Here is a 20,457-nt window from a genome sequence, read left to right as displayed (position 1 = left end):
GGAGGGGGAAGGAGGGATGGGCAAAAACCAACCTAACAGTACAATGAACACTACCTGGGTGATGGGCACACTTATAACCCTGACTCAAGTATAACAAAAGTGATCCATGTAACCAAACACATTTATACTCCTGTAATATTTTGAAATAAAATATATTAGATCATGAAAAGCATATATGAGCTCATGATTCTCTGTAATTTTGCAAGCTGAATGATAACCAAAATGGGAGACAATGATAAATTTAAAAGACTTAAAAAAGCTTAAATAGAAAATATAAATATGATGACGACAAATCTAATATTTTGGGATGGGAATGGGTGGGGAAGGCAGTAATCTAGCAAGATTATATAACAGATCAGGATTCTCTAACAAGCTCATGTGACCTAGACTATATATAAAAAAAATGATATTAAAACAGAACTTAATTGGAAACAGAAAAGTAAACAATAATTCTGTGTGTGTATTAAGGATACATGTTTTATATGCTTATTTACTGTTGAGTTTTTATAGTAAACCTATAATGCTTTAACAATTTTTTAAAATGATATTCCCACATTTGAAATATACAAAAAGATCTAAAATCCAGCATAGCTAATTGTGCCAGATCTAAGAAATAACGAAATAACCTGGAAATCATATTTTTAAAGTTTTATAAACATAGAGTCAATGGAAATAAATTTAATATCTTCTATTGTGAGAGGGATTCTTCCATGAGTAGGTGACAACATAAGAAGTTATCCAACGGCTCAGTGTAAGAAATATAAACAAGACCAACAAATTCATTAAATCAAACAGCACACTCTTATTAAATTAAATACGCAGAAGGCCATTAGTCTAAGGCTGCCCCCCTACTTTGAGTTCCTAGTAACAAACTGCAATATAACTTAGTAAATAACCAAAACCTAATTCAGGAGTGTATTTTTTCTAACAAATAGTCAGGTTTTAGCCAATCACAAACAGCCAAGATTTAGTGAATCACAGGCAGCCAACTCATCATACCATGCTCAAATAAGGTAAACATTGCATTACACCTTGCCTAAATATGGTAGATTAGCTGTAGCCAATCAGGTGATTTCTGTACTTTGATTCCTGTTCAGCCTATAAAAGCTTTCTATTTCCACTGCTAGGTGGAGCTCTCTGAACCTCTTTCTGGTTCTGAGTGCAGCCTGATTAATGAATCCTTTGCTTAAATAAACTCTGATAAATTTTATTTTGTCTACAGTTTTTCTTTTAACACTCTCTTTCTTCTTAGAGTTGTCTTTGGCTAGCTGGTAGAATGAACTTACACAGTTCTTAGAAATAGCTATAGACATCCCATATCCTTAGCAGGAAAAATCATCTACTAGCATTAAAACTTTACTTTTTTTATAGGGTCAGCTCCTTTCTCCAAATTATCGAGGGAGGTAATGTTTCTTATTAAAAAGGCTTTGGCCACTTCTTTCATAATTTGTAGGTTCTCAATAAACGTCTGGTGAACTTACTTGAGAGCAGCAAAAACTGGATCCTGATGAAAAGCTGTGATTAGTTTCAAGCATGATTTATAGAAAGCTCCTCTATTCTGAAAATCCAAAGCCTCCATTTTTACATGAGACAGCTGGGATTACTTATTCTGGGGATTAGCTGATCGTTTTAATTTTACATAATGTTCAGAAAGTAGATCTTGGGAAGTTGTATACTTCCCACTTGGGTGGGTGTATACTCTCTAAATATGGAAGATACATTAGAGTAGAAACAAAATAGATTATATAGAATATAAATAAAGATTTACTGAGAAGCCATTAAGTGCTAGATATTTATTACCTCATTTGATCCTTATAGTTCTGTTAGGCACTATCCCCAAGATAACATGTACAGAAAGAAAAGGGTAAGGAGAGGAAGTGTTTCTCAGTGTTACATAGCAAGTAAATAGTAGAGATTACTTACGAGTCCTGACTTTAAACTCTAGGTCCAGTGTCTCTGTATTACACCTCAGCTACATACTTTTTTGTTCAGGTATATCAGTTAGAAATAGGGCCATCTAAAAGCAATACCAACATCTGAGGGCAGGCCAGATTAACAGATGATACTAGGGAGGAAGGGATGTCCCTTCTTAAGCTAATGGAATAACTGAGTCAAGAAGTATAATATCTGGATCTCTGCTAAACAGATAAACATGGTTTCCCTGCCTTCTTTTCTGAGACTGCAATTACTTTTGTTGCTGCTATAATATTTTGTAAAAATCAGCCACTATTACACATGCAGAGGTAAACCAGAAATAAATCTACTTTAGGCTTCTTATTGGCTCCTCAATAGGTAACTCTGTAGAAAGGCAAGGGTACACATCTTCTGGCAAAAATATTTTACCTCCCACTATCAAATGTGACAATGCGGATATTGAAATAAAAAGGCACAGTCTTTTAACTTATCAGTATTTAAAATTGTCATATTATTTTTGCAGTTAAAAAAGCAGGAACATCTCATGTTGTACATCGATAAGGTAAGTATACCAGGTATTGCTATAAATTCAATTTTTCAATCATAAATTAAAAATACAAAAATAATATTCTTCTATTAGTTAAATATGCCACAGGAAGATAAAATTATACACCAGAATTAAAAAATATATACTCTAGTTATTCACAACTTTCATAAGGGTATATAAGGGAACTAGATACCAATCTATGAAATATCCAAAGTCAACACCTTGAGTTATATACTAAGAAGTATGAATTTAGTAGACGTTGAAGAGAGTTGTACTGATTTATTCTGTAAATACTCTGTTCACTTTTTACTATTTATCTCTAACAATTAATGAAAAAAGAAAAAAAAACATTAAAGTTCCTAGCAATTCTTTTAACAAGTGGTCAAATTTATTTTGAATTCTGTCTTTGATAAACAAAAAACATCACAGAGTAAAGTGGGTGGAAGGATATGTTTGTGCTAAAACACTCCTTGTAGAAATGTCTGGCTACTAATTGCCTAGTGAAAGGTACCCTAAGAAGTGAAGATAGAAATATATGATTCTACTAGTGAAATTTAAAAACAAGGACCCTAAAAGAAGCACAGAGAAAGAAACAAAAAGAGGGAAGGGGGAAAAGAGGAGAGAAGGAAAGACAGAAGAAAGAAAAGAAGAGAAAAGAGAAAAGGGAGAGACGGAAAGGGAAAAAGCATACAAAAGGGGATAGGAGGGAGGGACATCAGGAAAAATAGTTAGAAAATTAGCTAAAGACATAAAAATAAAGAGTGAAAAAAATGATTAAGATGGGAAAGGGGCTGAAAGCCAAAGAAGGAAACACAATTTACAAGTTTCAACATGAAGATTACCTAAAGGAAGACAGTCTAAGATTTTGCAGCTCTCTCAACATTAGGACACTATGATTAAATGCAATAGTCCTGAACATTAGGACAAAGAAATAGGAAAACGATCTTGTGGCCCATGGGTGGAGTGATTATATCTTCCATAGTCTCCAAGAATCAGATTTATTGAAAATGAACAAAAGTCAGACTCATCAAGAACAAGTAAATATCTTTCTATTCTTTCATGAGATAGGATTTTGTATTTTCTGAGAAGCAAGGAAAATTAGTCCTAAGGCAAATACAACACCAAAGCTAGAATTCAAAACTAGATGGCTCATTAAACACAAGCTCATGGATTTAACTGAAGGACCAGGTGAAGATTTAACTGAAGAACTAAATAGCTGGTACAATGTTGCATAAGAATGTCTCAGATATTTCACTTCCCTAGGGTGCCTCTGCTTCAAAACTTAACAGATCAAACTGCCTTAATCTAACCTGACCGAATAGTCCTAAATCCTACCTTTGCTCTGAGCTAATAATAAATTCAGAAAGAATAACTGAGAAACCAGAGTGGATAGCCATATGTTTTGGTACAGCTAACTTTGTAATTAGTTGGAAAAAAAAGTATTACACTTACTCATACCACTGTTTATTGTGTTTTCGGTAAAGCAACGTATCCAAGGCAACAGCATTGACATCCAGAGCTCCTGGGGAAGGCCACTGGTTGGTGAGATGGGCAGTTAACTCTTGTCTTGATCTTAAATCATTATTCTTTAGCACAGTCCTGTGAATATTAAGATGGTGAGTGCTTTTGTCTTCAATGTTCTACAATGGCAGAGGAACCTAATGGTATCAATTTAGGGCCCCAAAATTCATCTTTTTGAAATGTTATGTTAATAAACTGTGAACAGAACTATAGCAAGGCTGGTTGAGCCTATGACTGTTTTTTCTCCTGTAATATGTACTTTTCATTTTTTTCTCTGCTGGCTACAACAAATCCCTACCTGTGAAATTCAGACTTCCTGTCTTTCCACAGAGGTTATTACTAAAGGACTAAAGGACCCAAGTGGCATTTTATATCTTAACTAAAAAGTGGTGACATCTTAAAGATACAGGTTATCAGGCCAATTAAAATATAAAATAAAGATTCCATGTGTATGATTTCCTAATTTCAAAACTCAGAAACAACCTATAAAAGTTATTTGACTCAAATAAAAAGCAATTAAAGAAAAAAATGAGTGTAGAAAAATATAAAATAAAAAATCTATGAGATTCCCATAACTGTTTCTGATAGAAGCAACTACTAATAAATCTTCATGAAAATCATTAAATCAAGAACAAGTGCACTGAACAATATAATCCACTGGAAATGTTTCAACAACAGGATGAAGCAATTATAACAATTCATGGTTTTCTTCAATGTTTGTAAAACTGTTACTTGTTAATAACAATTTGCAAAAGAATTAGCTTTTTGCCAAAATTTCAACTTCACAAACCAACATACATCATTGCCATTAAGACTAATTCAACATTTGAATTGATGGTTAAAAATAATTTAAGAGGTCTTATTCTACCTCTAAAAGGCTTTAAATACCATCTAGGCAATGCGCATCCTCAAATATTCTCAAACAACCTGTATCCGCGGCTTTCAGTGCACCAGTGCTCTGAGCCATCAACTCAGAAGCAGCAGGGAAGTAATACTATGTGCCTCCCGCTAACTTCCACAGACAAGAGTCCTGCTGTTGGTAACAGAGAGGTAAGTCAGTGAAGTGTTAGCAACACAATACTGCACTAACGAAAAACACCTCCGGCTGTTCACCATGATACTAATGGAATAAGCCTGTCTCCAACAGGCTACAGATGAATATTTCTAATTTTACAGGGTATCTGTGTACATTTCAAAATATTTGTTCCACTATTTCCACAAAGAAACATGTGATGTAAATACTAGATTCTATCTCAGTCATGAGAATGTATCCCATTATGATATTCTTTTAGGCTAGTTGCCACAATTTCATTTCACTGGAAAGGAAATGAAATTTTTTAAAAGGACTTTTACCGTTCTTTAACATTTTTAAAAATAAAAATAGTAAAGCTTCACAAACAGAATAATTAGAAATTTTTTAAGATTGACAGAAAAATTTTGCCAAGCATAAACAGGAATTATTGGCCTAAGAATCTACTATAATAAACTACCATTATTTGTGTTCTGTTAGTATATTTTTCTCTGTCACATATTCCCTGTCTTGAAGGTAGATTCACTAGATTGTGAAGGTCACTGGAAAATAATTCCAATGTCATAACTGGCTCACAGGAAATATTCAGAGCAGAATGTCAGAAAAGCAAATGTTCATCTATGAGGAAATGACACTGGTAGAACTCAGTTAATGATAAGTAATTGAACACTCTTCAGGTTAACATATATTCTGGAAAGCGTAAAGTTCTACACCTCATAAAATGGAAGAACGAACTGAAATTTCACAAAAGTTTTTACACAACATTTATCCATGGAGAATTTTTGCCTAATGACAAATTAAGGTATTATCTTTAGACTTTTGTTTTTAGAAATCCTAATGATATTGTTTTCTATGGGCAGCTGCCTGGTACTCTGAAACAGGAGATAAGAGATTTCAGTGTATGGAATAGACGTAGTTTTCATCCACGCAGCATTTATTTCTCATCTTTTGTGAGGAATGTGAAAACAGTAAATCGTGGCACTTGAAGAGGAAAGATTCCTGGAGAATCCTTGTGTAAGTTTCCTTCACTACTCCAGTACACTATGGGACAGGCAAGTGAATTAAGTTCGGTTGAAAATCCCATCCTTGTATTTTGAATCTTGATTAGAGTCTATTTAGAATAATAAACAGGCAAAGCAGTTTATTCACTCTAGCAGTGGGGCCATGACCAGAGTGTATCAGCAAAGAGACATTCCTGCCATTCCTGCTTCCAGCCTCTCTGCAGCAGCTCAGCCTCCCTCTTTCTAGGCCTACTTCTCCAGTCTTTCTATTCATTCTGTGAGTTACTAATATCTTGCTAATGAATTCTATCTGTGCTCAAGAGTTGGTTTTGGTTGCCTGCAACCAAAGAACTTACCTTGAAACAAGCAAAATATATACAAGTTAATATGAAAACTTATTCAAGGCCGGGCGCGGTGGCTCACGCCTGTAATCCTAGCACTCTGGGAGGCAGAGGCGGGTGGATCGCTCGAGGTCAGGAGTTCGAGACCAGCCTGAGCGAGACCTCATCTCTACTAAAAATAGAAATAAATTATCTGGACAACTAAAAATATATATAGAAAAAAAAATTAGCCGGGCATGGTGGCGCATGCCTATAGTCCCAGCTACTCGGGAGGCTGAGGCAGGAGGATCACTTGAGCCCAGGAGTCTGAGGTTGCTGTGAGCTAGGCTGATGCCACGGCACTCACTCTAGCCTGGGCAACAAAGTGAGACTCTGTCTCAAAAAAAAAAAACTTATTCAAAAGTGACCCAATTGATGTTAATGTGGAAAATGATGGTATCTGTCTTATTTGGCCAAGCTTAAAAATGGGTTCACCTTAAATTACTCAATAATTGATATTATTTAATGGTATTAAATCAGTAATTAAAAGTTGAAATATTCAGCATCTAATTTTAGTTAAAATTCTAACCAATGCTGTAGTTAGTTAATCTAAAAACTGAATTATTCTATATGTGATAGATTCTACCTGTCACTTATCTGCAAGTCAATTTAGCATTCTCTCATTAAGGTAATGATTCCACAGAAAGGTATGCTAAGGGGAAACTATTTAATTTACTAAGAAAGTAGCAATAATTTATTTATCACAGCTAATTTTTTTTTTTTTTTTTTTTGAGACAGTCTTGCTTTGTTGCCCAGGCTAGAGTGAGTGCCCTGGTGTCAGCCTAGCTCACAGCAACCTCAAACTCCTGGGCTTCAGCGATCCTACTGCCTCAGCCTCCCGGGTAGCTGGGACTACAGGCATGTGCCACCATGCCTGGCTAATTTTTTCTATATATATTTTAGTTGGCCGGATAATTTCTTTCTATTTTTTTAGTAGAGATGGGAATCTCGCTCTTGCACAGGCTGGTCTCGAACTCCTGACCTCGAGCGATCCACCCATCTCGGCCTTCCAGAGTGCTAGGATTACAGGCGTGAGCCACCACGCCCGGCCTATCACAGCTAATTTTAATAACTTTCCTGTATCTACCTCTAAATTGCTCGATAGCTAATTTTTCTTTAGATTCTCAATAGAAATTACTCAGGAATTTGGCCCCTCAAAATAACATAATTCAATTTTGATGAATGTAATGACTCAAAAATCATTAAAGAAAGAACCTCTTTAACATATTTTAAGCTAGACATAACCTTATCAACTCTAACTATGAAGCAGGTTCTGACACTTCTAATGCTAAAATAAAGCTACTGAGATGGCAAGTTGCAAGACTACCCTATTAGGAAAAAATATTAAAAACTCAAAGTTACTTATGTAATGAAAATATTATCATCTCCTTGCCTTTTCTCCCCCAACATTAATTATATCGCTACTATTATTCAAAAGATTCAAATTTTATTCATCTTCAAAGGTCCATTTCATTTTCTACCTCCTTCATGAAGATCTTCAAACTACTTCTGTCCACAATAATAGGACTTGTATTGCTTTGTAAGTCTCATGAAATTTAATAACCAATTATTCTAATAATTTAATCTGTTTTATGGTTCTTATAATTTGATAATAAGCTACTTGGGACCAGCAGCTTGTTTCACATTTATTCATTGCAAGATGATTAATGTAACATTAGGAGCCCTTTAAAATATTTATAACTTTGCTGATCCATCAAAGAAAACCGAAAAACTGGGCAAACATATTGCTGCATCTCCTCAACATACAATTCACATGACCCCTAAATGAAAAGTATTCCAGCTTGATGCTGCCTATGGATTCTGGCTGACTTCCCACACATCACCTCATAAAGGTTAAGATCAACAACTATGAAGTCAGACTGTATAGATCAGTGACAGCTGAAAAAATATATTCACCACTAATATCAAGTAAATGTATCAGGTGGGCAGTGACAGATACACTTAAAATATGTGAAGAAACAATCATCTAGAAGTATCCGTGATTGTCCTATTTTTTATTGATAAACATCCTCATAGAAGAGGGAGTACAGGAAGTACAATTTAGTTTCCCCTCTTATTATGTTCTACCACTCCCAGTAATTGGCTTTGGCTTCTATTAATAGCTCCTAGTTTTGCTCTTGCATAAAGTTCTTTTACACAGCAGGTAAAAATGTATCATTTGAAAGTAAAGTGTAACTTTTTATATGTAAGTATGTTAAAATATGTGTCAGTATTAATTTGTCAATTGAGTTCTTTAAATATACCCTCAATTGCTTGACCTGAACATGTATTTGATGAATATAGATAAATTCAAAATACTATGGATTTATAAACACAAAACTTCTAGTCCAGCTCTCCCGCAAAACAGTTTGAAACAAAACTGGATAGCTTTCAGTTAAAGTTCAAAGAGCTATTTTATTTTTCAAAGGAAAAATAGCTCAGCATCTTATGCAAGTCCTTCTTGGCATGACAGAAATAGTCAATGAATACAATTTATTCTGTGGAACCTAGCTAACCCTTGAAAAGATCCTATACCTTCTAAATATATAATTTGCAACTATATATAAATATATAATTTGACACCAACACTTTCTTTTACCTAGGTTTATAATTTTTCTTCTTATGCTTATTAGCTTATCTTGACCAAGTACAGTACAATGCAATGCAATGCAATACAATACAATAAGACGATTCTGGATTGATTATAAACACAAAAGACTTTTTATCATGAACCCTTTACAGAAGGAAGTTAATTTCTCATTGTTTTTAAGGAGAAACATATTTAGCAAAAATGCACTGTTATTTACTATCTCTTTTAAAAATAGCATTTAGGCCGGGCGCGGTGGCTCACGCCTGTAATCCTAGCACTCTGGGAGGCCGAGGCGGGTAGATCGCTCGAAGTCAGGAGTTCGAGACCAGCCTGAGCAAGAGCGAGACCCCGTCTCTACTAAAAATAGAAAGAAATTATCTGGCCAAGTAAAATGTATATAGAAAAAAAAATTAGCCAGGCATGGTGGCGCATGCCTGTTGTCCCAGCTACCTGGGAGGCTGAGGCAGTAGGATTGCTTAAGTCCAGGAGTGTGAGGTTGCTGTGAGCTAGGCTGACGCCAGGGCACTCACTCTAACCAGGGCAACAAAGCAACACTCTGTCTCAAAAATAAAAAAATAAAAAAATAAAAATAGCATTCAACATCTGAGTTGTCCATTAATTAATTTGCTAAACTTCAATTTGTGAGAATTTATCACAAGACTATGAGAAATGAAGGCTATATTTACCCCTCTCCTCCAATAAATTGGAGTATTTGTAGGAATTTTAATTTTTTAGTAGAGGCTCATCTCAGATAAAAATGTATAGTCCCACTAAAATATATTTCAATTGTCTCAGAAAAACTCTTTGCTTCAAATATTTTACTTAAAATGTTATTACATTTATCTTCCTCACATGATTCTGTATGTGCTCTTTTCTTTACCTAAAATACCCTTCTCCTCTCTTCCTATCACTTGTTCCTGTTCAAACATCAACTTCTTAGTGATGCTTTCCCTGGATCACCATTACTGTGCTACTTCTATAAAGTGTGTATACAAGTTGAGCATCCCTAATCTTAAAATCCAAATGCTCCAAAATCTTTTAAAAGATCTAGAAATCCAAACTCTAGACTTTGATTGTAATGCTTAGCCAATTCAAAGGTATTCTTTTGTTTGCTTGATTCTTTTTCTTGTGGCTCCAAGCTTAAGAGTTATCCTCTCTCCCTTACTTTGCTTCTTTCTTGCCCCAGAGGCTATGCTGATGCTCATGATGCAGTTATACTTTCACCTGTTGGTTATGTACTAGGCATGTAACACTTGGCACCTAAGAATTTAACCTCTGTGGTTCCAAGTATTCCTGTGCAACCCCAAAGGTCCATGACATGAAGTAATTTTTAATTTTCATAAGGCTATACTTTAAAGCCCATGGGCTATGTAGTAAGTTTTAAGAGTGAATCTAGCAAAATTCCTAGCATCAGCACTACAGCAAACCTTTTTTCTATTTTTCACTTATCATTTATTGTCTGATTTGTTATAATTCTTCAGATATACTCCAGTACTATTTGTGACATGACACACTGAGAAGTCTTGGGCAATACTGTCCATGAAAATAAAGGATCTAATATATAAGAACTACAGTAATGCAGAATTTTATGTTAATGGGCAGAATGACTAGTTGGAGAGCACTGAAGGTCAAAGAAATGGAAAGTCATCAAAGATGAAGATGTTCCATAAACTCTACCCCCTAATTCCCTTAAGAATAACAGAATAACAGAGTTACCTACTTACAGCTTCTCTTCACTACTTTGGAAGAAGAACAGGACCATCTCTCAGATGCTACCTATTTATTTTTGGTCTTTGGCCTCTACCCAACATAAACTCTGTGAGGGGAGGGACTGTGTTTAATTCATTATTAAGTCAACAGCACCTAGAATTGGGCCTGGTTTACTATACTTTCTCAATAAATATTTGTCAATTAATGAATGAATGTCAGAGAAGTTATAAAAGCAATTTAATACAAAGAGGAATGATGAGAATTTATACTTCTTTATTCATTTAAAGCTTCCTAGAATTGGATAATGCTTATATGGCTTGTGAATACCCAAACTTCTTCATAATGTTAATATAAAAATGTTCTTAATTCGTATGGGTTGTTTTCTTTTTTAACTTTAGACATAGTCTATAGGATAAAGATTCACTTTATATAACTTTACAATTATTTCCCTTCAAAGAAAACATTTTGAAAAGACAAGCCTAAAAAGGAGCCAGGTATCCAAAAATTAAAAGTTATGTTCCTATTTACCTACGAAATATTCCTGATCAAAGAGTTACACCCAAATCTAATCAAGTCTCTGAAGGCAGCAGTGGTTTTCAACCCTAGTTGTACTTTAGAACTTAACTTGAAATCATACTTTAAGAAGAAAGAAACATTAATGAGTAATTTAGAACTTCAAAAAAATGAAATGACACATTATTCCACCACATTTTAAATGTAAAATAATCCCTGGCTCCTTGGAGGAATGATTGATTCAAGTGTAGGGCAGGAAATATACAGATAAGCTTGGGATATCTTATGCTAGAAAGCAAGAGAGTTATCAAAGACCAATAGGTCTTTTTAGAAGGACACAGAATCAGCAGGAAGGGGCTTTAATTAGACAAAAATGGGACAATTTTTGAGCATCAAAAAGAAAAAGAAATGTAAGTGATGGAAGCACAATTAATATAGGCATTTCTACTATAATACAGGAACAAACAAAACTAACAAATAAGTGCTTTGCAATATGACACTGAAAATAACTGGGCTTCTGGGGAGACTAGGCTTGGGAGCTGACCACTCAAAACCTATTTAACTTTCTAACCAAAATACAAAGAAAAATAATAACAATAACAATCCTAATAAAATTATAACCTCAAGTAAAAAGATTTATTAAATTCCTATGTAGTAAAGAAATATTACAATAAATCTAGCCCTTAACAACAACAAAGTAAAAACCTTTGATAGGTTGATAACGAAGGGTTCAGGATGCTGGGGTTGAGGCTTACCATGAAGGCAAGGGCAAAATGCACAAAGATGGAGTAACTACAGAACAAGCACCTCCATCCAGTAAGTTAAAGTGAACCAGTGGAATGTAAGGTGAACGAGTATCATGTACAGTGAGAGAATGCCATCTACTGGTGCCTTGCAGTATTTGTATTAGTGTATTATGTATTCAGCTGGTGTTACTTATTGAGATACATTAACCTCTAGGAAAATATTACCTGTGATTCAATGTGATTTTTCTTGCTACACTGACATTATCCCTTTATTTATGACTCTTGCATGAGCTAACTCACATCGTAAAAGAGACACAAACGAGTTCGAAATATAAAAGCAAGAAAGCAAAACAAAATGAAAAACAAAATCTTCATCTCATTGGTAACTATTAGAAAGAAGTAGGACATCAGCATCTTACTCAGAAAATTAACAATATCCTGTAAGAACAGTATTTCAAGGTAACCACCAAAAAGCCCTGATGCAGGAAAGTACTTCTTTGTAGGTGATTTCATCCAAAAAGTGTGGAAGGAATAATAATTAGGAAACCACCATTTTATAAACCCTAATTGATCAATTCCCGTAGGTAATGAATGCTCAGCTACAGTTCAAGCCATTAGATGAAAGGCCGATGGGAACTTTCACAAAGGAGAAATCAGGCTGTCACCACCTGAATCCACTGTTCAATCTTAAAATTACTAAAAGTGGGAGAACCAATATGATATACTATGAAGTACACAGCATCATCTATAAAATATTCTTGCCAGAAAAATTAAACTCAAATTGAGCACAGCCCTTCACAGCAGTAGTTCTCAGCCCTGACTGCACATCAGAAACACCTGGGACTCTAGCTATTTATTTATGTATGCATGTATCTATGTAGAAACAGGGTCTCGCTATTGCTGACACTGGTTTCCAATCCTGGCCTCCAGTGATCCTCCTGCGTCAGCCTCCCCAAATGCTAGGATTACAGGTGTGAGCCAATGCGCCCAGCTGTGGTAAGCTTTTTAAACATACACTTGCCAGCGTCTCACCTTCCACCAGTTCAATCAACATTTCTGGAGGTAAGGCTTAGTCAGGCATCCTCATTTTTATTAAAAAAATTTTTTTTTAAATCTACTTACGTGATTCTAATGTGGAACCAGAGTAGAGAATCACTAATCCAGAGTTAGGAGAATCTACAGGATATGCAGCACAGAGCAGCACTTCTCCAACTTTAAACGGTCAAATAATCCCCTGGGAATCTTGTTAAAATACAGATTATATGCCAGGAGCAGTGTCTCATGCCTGTAATCCCAGCACTTTGGGAGGCCAAGGCGGGAGGTTCGCACGAGTCCAGGAGTTTGAGTCCAGCCTGGGCAACATAGCAAGACCCTGTCTTTACAAAAAAAAATTTAAAAATTAGCCAGGCATGGTGGTGCATACCTGTATTCCCAGCTACTTGGAAGGCTGAGGCAGGAGGATCACTTGAGCCCAGGAGTTCAAGGTTACAGTAAGTTATGCTCACTCTACTGCACTCCAGCCTGGGCAACAGAGCAAGACCCTATCTCTTAGAAAAAAAAAATACAGATTCTGATTCTGTAGGCCTGGGGTAGGGCCTGAGAATCTGCTCTCAGATGACGCTAATACAGCTAGCTGACTTTGAATAGAGTGGATACAGACCAGTACTGTCCAGCAAAAATATGTCACATATGTAATTTTAAATTTTCTAGCAGCCACTTTAAAAAACAGTTGAAATTAATTTTAATAACGTACTTCTTTAGCCCAATATATCCAAGATATTATTTTACCATGTAACCAGTATAAAAAGTTATTAATATATTTTAAATTCTTTATCTCATACTATCTGGTATATATTTCACACTTAAAGCACATCACAATTCAGACTAGCCACATTTCAAGTGCTCAACAGTCACATGTGGCCTGGTGGTTAATATCTTGGACAGCATGGGTACAGAAGAACAAGTTAAAGAAACCACATGAAACAATCTAGAATAATGGACATTCTATAGGAAAAGTCTGCAAATAGACAAGAGTAGGAAAAGTAAAAGTGGGAGAAACTACTCTAAGAGGCTTAAGAGACATAACTATTTGTAATGCATGACTTTCAATCTGGTTGAAAAAAATCAGCAATAAAAAGATACTTTTTTAGACAACTGGGGAAATTTGATTATGGATGAGCATTAGATGATAAAAAATTTTATCCTAATTTTATCATGTGTGATTATGTGAGAAAATGCCCACATTTTTTAGAAATGTACACTAAATTACGCAGGAATGAAATGATAATGATTTGCTTCAAAATTAGTTCATAAAAAATGAAAATGAAAAAGTATAAAGCAAATGTGATAAACTCTTAGTAACTGTTCAGTCTAAGTGATAGGTAATCAGGGGTTTACTGTACAATTCTTGCTCTTTTGTGTATACTTGAAAATTTAATAAAAAAGAAAAATATAATAGCTTTAGAATCTGAATGCTAATTATTAAAAAAAGTTTATTATGGTAAACTACACAGAATATATACCATCTTAACTTTCTTTTTTTTTTTTTTAAGAGACAACATCTCATTCTGTCACCCAGGCTGGAGCATAGTGACCCAACAGATTGTAGCTCACTGCAGCCTAGAACTCCTGGGCTCACGCGATTCTCCCACCTCAGTCTCCTGGGTAGCTGATACCCAATACCACAACCAGCTAATTTTTTATTTTTTGTAGAAACAGGGTATCAGTATGTTGCCCAGGCTGGTCTTAAATTCCTGGCCTCAAGCGATTCTCCTGCCTCAGCCTCCCAAAGTGCTGAGATTATAGGCGTGAACCACTGTAGTTAGCCATTAACCATTTTTAAGTGTATAGTTCAGTGGTACTAAATACATTCATAATATTGTGCATCCGAATAGCTGGGACTGCAAGTGTGTGCCACCACTCCTGGCTACTTTTTCTTATTTTTTGTAGAAGTGGGGTCTCGCTGTTTTGCCCAGCTGGTCTCAAAATTCTGGCTGCAAGCAATCCTCCCACCTTGGCCTCCTAAAGTCCTGGGATTACAGGCGTAAGCCACTCTTCCCAGCCTATTAAGGAGATTTTCAGGCTTCTATAAATGAAAGCAGATGGATAAACATTCTTTGAATGCCTCTTTTTCTAGTTATATTATGCCTTATACTATTTAATATTCATAATGATCCATAAGGTAAATATCTCTGTTTTACAGATGAAGAAACAGTCTCCAAACATTAAGACTGAGCTCCTAATTGGCAAGCATAGAACCATTTTCTGAATGCAGTCCTGATTTGCAAGAAAGCTTTAGGATGCTCCTGCACTACTCCCCACTACCTTGCTCTCTACTGACAGAACTATAAAATTTTCAGATTCTATGTACATTCAAAGACAAAATCAAAGAATACTTTAATAGAAATTCATAATACATCTAACCAGTAAGAAATATATAAGAATAAGTGACTCAAGATTTAAATCACCCAGGAAAAGATAATCAACATAATGTATAAGCAAATATTATATGCCTCATATTCCACCTGTTAATATTCCTTTTCTGCCCTTTTCCTTTATAAATTCTAAATTTTAATTTTCTCAGGGCCATGTTTATCTTCTCATGATCAATAAAGGGAATTTCAGTGCCCAGCTTTGACTGTAGGCCTTCCTGACTGTTGGTAAAAAAAAAAAAAAAAAAAAAATCTCTGCAACGTAAGAAGAAAAATGTTCACTCTTTCCCTATAGCTGCAAAAACGCCTATACTATTCTGCATCTATTAAGGCTGATCTGAAGTGAATTGTGAACATTCACAAAGAAATTTGTCTTACTCGCCTGTTTGGTATCCTTGAAAGTGGTTTTCGTACAGAAGAATCTTGTAAGACATCAATTTATACCCATCTAGAAATTGTCGCCGCATTATGTGAAAGTAAATCTTTAATATCTAAACTATTCTGATCGAGTGGCCATAGTTTTTTATTTGTTGCTCTAGTAATACCATTTTAGTTAAAATCTCCTTAAAAGTACTAAAAACAACTGAAATGGTCCTTTGCAAAATCTAGAGGATAAATGACACTCTTACATTACAGAAGTATGACAAAATCATAACTATGGTAGACTGTTTTCTCAAACTGAAAAGTTTTAGAGTCTTTGTTTCCTATAAATTATCAAAAGTAAGATAAGATACATTCCAATGTAATTTTTCAAATGAAAATATTTTTTTATAAAATACTTATTTCATAATTATTTTTAAGTTAAAAGCATTTAGATTTAGATTACTTACAAAAGAAAAATGAAATTATCTTCTTCATCTTTTAATTGTAAAGAAATAACCAGAAACCTGTATCATTTGGCTCTTGATATTTTTCTCCCTGCTTAACACAAGCAAGGGGTTACGGAAGGTGTTAATCTGCCCTTCAATGAGTGATGCCCTATGGTACAAAACAACTTTACAATATCTTAAAAAGTAGAAGAAACAATATATGGGCATAATTCTTTTCATCAAGACATAAAAATTCCTAGAGAATATTGAATTCTTTGTTCCTTAATAAAAACTTTTTACTTAAAAATCATCTTTTATATTTACTTAGTCTCAAAGTATCTCCTTACAAATTCATGTTAATTACAAAAGGAACTACAGTAGTTATAAGGGAGAGAAAAACATTTTAACTAAATTTTAAATTAATATCACTAATAAAGGGCCAATAAATAGACTTCATGTGCTTCTGATGTCATATCTTGAAGAAAACATACTACTTATATTGTATGCCGGCCAAAAATGGATAAGCTCATTCTAATAATGAGGGAAAAGCAAACAAATAAAAATTAACGCACATTCTATAAGATTACTAGCTTGTATTCTTCAGAAATATCAATCTCATGCAAGGCAAAGACTGAGAAACTAAGTTTAAAGTGACTGAAGAGACTGACAACCAAATGCAAAACATAATCCTCAATTGGGTTTGGTACTGGAGAACAATAGTTGCAATAAGAGACATTATGTGGACTACTGACAAAATTGGAATATAAATTATAGATAAGATGAAATTATTGTATCAATTTAAATTTCTTAATTTGATAACTGAATGATGGTTATGTAAGAGAAGATTATTGTTCTTAAGAAAGACCCCCTGAAGCATTAAGGCATAAAAGGTTATGACATATGCAACCTCTTAGTGGTTTAATGTATCAATATATGGGTAAAGGGAGAGAATTATAAGGCAAATGTGGCAAAATGTTGAAAATTGGTAAACTGGGGAAAGGTCATATGGGAATTCTTTGTACTATCCTGTAATGTTTCTGAAAGTTTGAAATTATTTTAAAATAAAAATTTTAAAAAATCATCCTTCTAGATTAAATAGATATTAATATGTGAAAATTTTGACCACAAAAATTACTTTATAAAAGCAAGTGTGACAAGATGATATGTACAAATGCTTGAACAGTGACAAGTTAAAGAGCTCATATCAGAATGTGGCTCAATATACAGCTTTCTTCATCAAAAAATGTCTTCCTACAAAAAACAAGTCAGTTATACTAAACTGTATTTAGTGGCATTGTGATAAAAACCTGGTAACAGTTTACGTACCAGCACTACACTTTGAGTAGCACTGGTCTAAAATACTGTCTTTTTGCAATCAGTCACTCAATACCTAACTACTACTTTAAAAATTATGATTTGGAAGAAAATATACCAAGTTATAACCAGTTAAATCTGGGTAGCATAATTGAAGGTGATTTTTATTTTCTTCTTGTATTTTCTAATATTTCTGCAATGAACATGGATTACTTTTGTAATAAGAAAAGCAAAAGTAATCTTTGAAAAAAGAATAAGTGAAAAAGAATTTAGTAGCAGGCAATCAGATTTCTTAGAATTTGCATCCTATGTCAAAACACAATATTTTGTTTTAATATTTACATACTACCAAGTTTTTCTACAAGGATCTTACTTACAGCTGATCTTGAAGTTCCACAATTATATATTCTAATTGTTCCTTCTCCAATTTATGGGCCAGATCAGAATCTTCAATCCTTTGAAGTAGTATTTTATTTTGGGAGACAGATTCAGATAGCTGGTTCTCTCGAAGTCGTAAGAGTTCTTCAAGATAACCCTGGAAGTACAATATCACTAAGATATAGGAATTGCAAATTTCTAATATATATCTTTAAGATAAATGCTGAGAGCTTAAATGTTATTACCAGCCACATTGTAATGAAACAATGTCAAAGTATTATTGACAAATTAGTAAAAAAATTGTTTTAATTGAATATAAAAATTTAACACACATTCTCCATTATTTAAAGCCCTTCTCTAAAGTTTGAGAAAATATATTTGTAATTTAAGGCAAAATTTAGTTAAAACATTATAATTTCTAAGCATCAAAACAGTAATAAATGCATGACTCCTACCTTCAAAATACAGACTTAATTACAGAATGACCAATTAGAAGCTGTCTCTATGTTATTATTTTTCAAAAACATATTGATATTAACATTTTAGCATTAACAGATTAGTGCGAGGCAGTATAATGTTTTGGTTAGGCCTAAAGACTTGGAGACTGCCTACTATCATATTCCAATTTTATCACTTATCAGTTATGTGTCTTTGGGTAAGGTACTTAATCTCTCAGTGCCATAGTTTTATCATCTAAAAAAATGGGAACAATAAGAGTACCTAGTTGGGAGAATTAAATGTATCAATATAGGTAGAGTGTTTAGAACAGTGCTGGCACATTGTATGCTATTATTATTAGCAAAACCCTAATAGATATGAGACTTCTTGGATTGCTCTCTTATCCTTTTACTTTGTCCTTCTGCTCTGCCTTTCTGGGAGACCTTATTGAATTTATCCTCCAAACCTTTATACTAAATTTTTTAATTCAGAAAATCATCTTTTTAATTTTCAATAGCTCTTTCATATTCTCTAATTGTTCCTCTCTCATGGCATCCTATTCTTTTTAGTTGCCATATACTTTCAAATTCTTCTGAGGATATTAATTAGAATCTTTTTTAAGTACTCTTTTATCCCATTACATGTTATCCTATTCATGTGTCATCAACAAACTGTTACAGCTATTTTAGCTTTATGATACATGTTAATAGCAGTTCTCCTCTCAAGCGCTACTTTTTCATATTTTTTCCTGACAATTCTCAAATATGTTTTTATATTATTAAATGTAAAAAATTAAATATAAAGTTAATTTTTAAAAATGAAATACTTCACATATAAACAGCTCAAAATAAACTATATATGAATACTTATAAATATCAGTAATTAAATAATACTTATATACCCACCACCTAGGTTAATCACCAATACTTTAAGAGCCAATATAATACCTTCCCTTACCACACCCTTTTGCCTCCTCTGCAAAGGTAAAAATACCCTGAGATGTGTGTTTATCATCCCCTTGCATTTCGTTCTGGCTTTACCACAAATTAATATCATCTTAAACAATATATTGTTTGGTTTTACTGGTTTTTGTCTATATTCTTTTGAAACTCGCTTTTTCATCAAATTGGTAAGTCTAAGTATAGTTCATTTATTCTCAATACTGTATAGTATTCCATTTATGAATACTGCACTTTATTCACTCTCCTGTCAGTGTCCATTTGGATTATTTTAGGTTTTTCTTAAACAATATTGCTATGAACACATGCAATGTCTTCTGGTAGACACATCCAAGAAATTCTAGAAGATATGTCTAGCAGTTGAATTAAGTGATTTTTGACAATGGATAAATACCTTCTGTTCCAGGGTAAGCTGATACTTTTGTTTAACTCTCTTACATTTGTTGAACCAACTGTTCTCATCCATGATGAAGGGAGGGCCGACACTCTCTGGAGTACTGCTTTCACTGCTACTGCTTCCCAAAGTCCTTAGCTCCTCTTCATCACTGCTGATGCTATCAGAACTGGGAATAACAAATTTTTTAGAAGAAATAAAGTTAATAATATGTTCAGATTTGATTCTTAAATACTTCCGTATATGCAAGCTACTGTTGCACAAACTCCAAAGTATTTAGCACTAAATATAAGAGTATAATAATGATGTTATAAAGACTTTAGCTCCTGAAAAAAATGCCAAGTTAGCAGGGGCTGCTGACTCCTTCTCACAAAACCATGCCTAGAGATGCTACAGAAGTTCAAGTGAGTTTGCAAATTTAAGGAATTAACACTAAAACTGTGAGAGTGTCCAGAGGAGAGAGAATAGATTCCCAGAGAAGAAAACCAGAAACTCTAGACATGCTGGGAAGAGCTAGCTAGATTCTTTTCGCCGTACTAGTAGATCACCACCTGTCCAATCCCCACTACAAAGCAGAGAAACAGCTTTACCAGCTAATGCCAGTGGGGTATAACACAGGCTAACATTCAAGGTCAGCTCAGCTTTGGCAAGAAGATAGTAACAGGTTCAAAGGAACCAGTCACTCCTAAGCATCCTCTACTGGAAGGAAGAAGAGGAGGCAGAGGTAAAGAAGAGAGAATATTCATCACAATCCATATCTAAAATTCCTCATGACATGGGTA

The 20,457-nt window shown here is 34.2% G+C and overlaps 1 protein-coding gene across 1 annotated transcript in view; it reads right to left on the bottom strand.

The window, feature by feature from the left end:
• Positions 1-20,457, bottom strand: part of RUNDC3B (RUN domain containing 3B) — a 115,237-nt gene that overhangs the window by 18,075 nt on the left and 76,705 nt on the right. The window contains exons 7-9 of the mRNA XM_045564783.1: positions 19,676-19,844; positions 17,884-18,041; positions 3,914-4,060 (exon numbers count right to left, since the gene is read on the bottom strand). Coding sequence (XP_045420739.1) covers positions 3,914-4,060; positions 17,884-18,041; positions 19,676-19,844 — 474 coding nt within the window. The remainder of the gene's footprint in view (positions 1-3,913; positions 4,061-17,883; positions 18,042-19,675; positions 19,845-20,457) is intronic.

Source organism: Lemur catta, chromosome 11, assembly GCF_020740605.2.
Source record: "Lemur catta isolate mLemCat1 chromosome 11, mLemCat1.pri, whole genome shotgun sequence".
Classification (NCBI taxonomy): domain Eukaryota; kingdom Metazoa; phylum Chordata; class Mammalia; order Primates; family Lemuridae; genus Lemur; species Lemur catta.
This window is presented reverse-complemented; position numbering and strand designations above follow the sequence as displayed.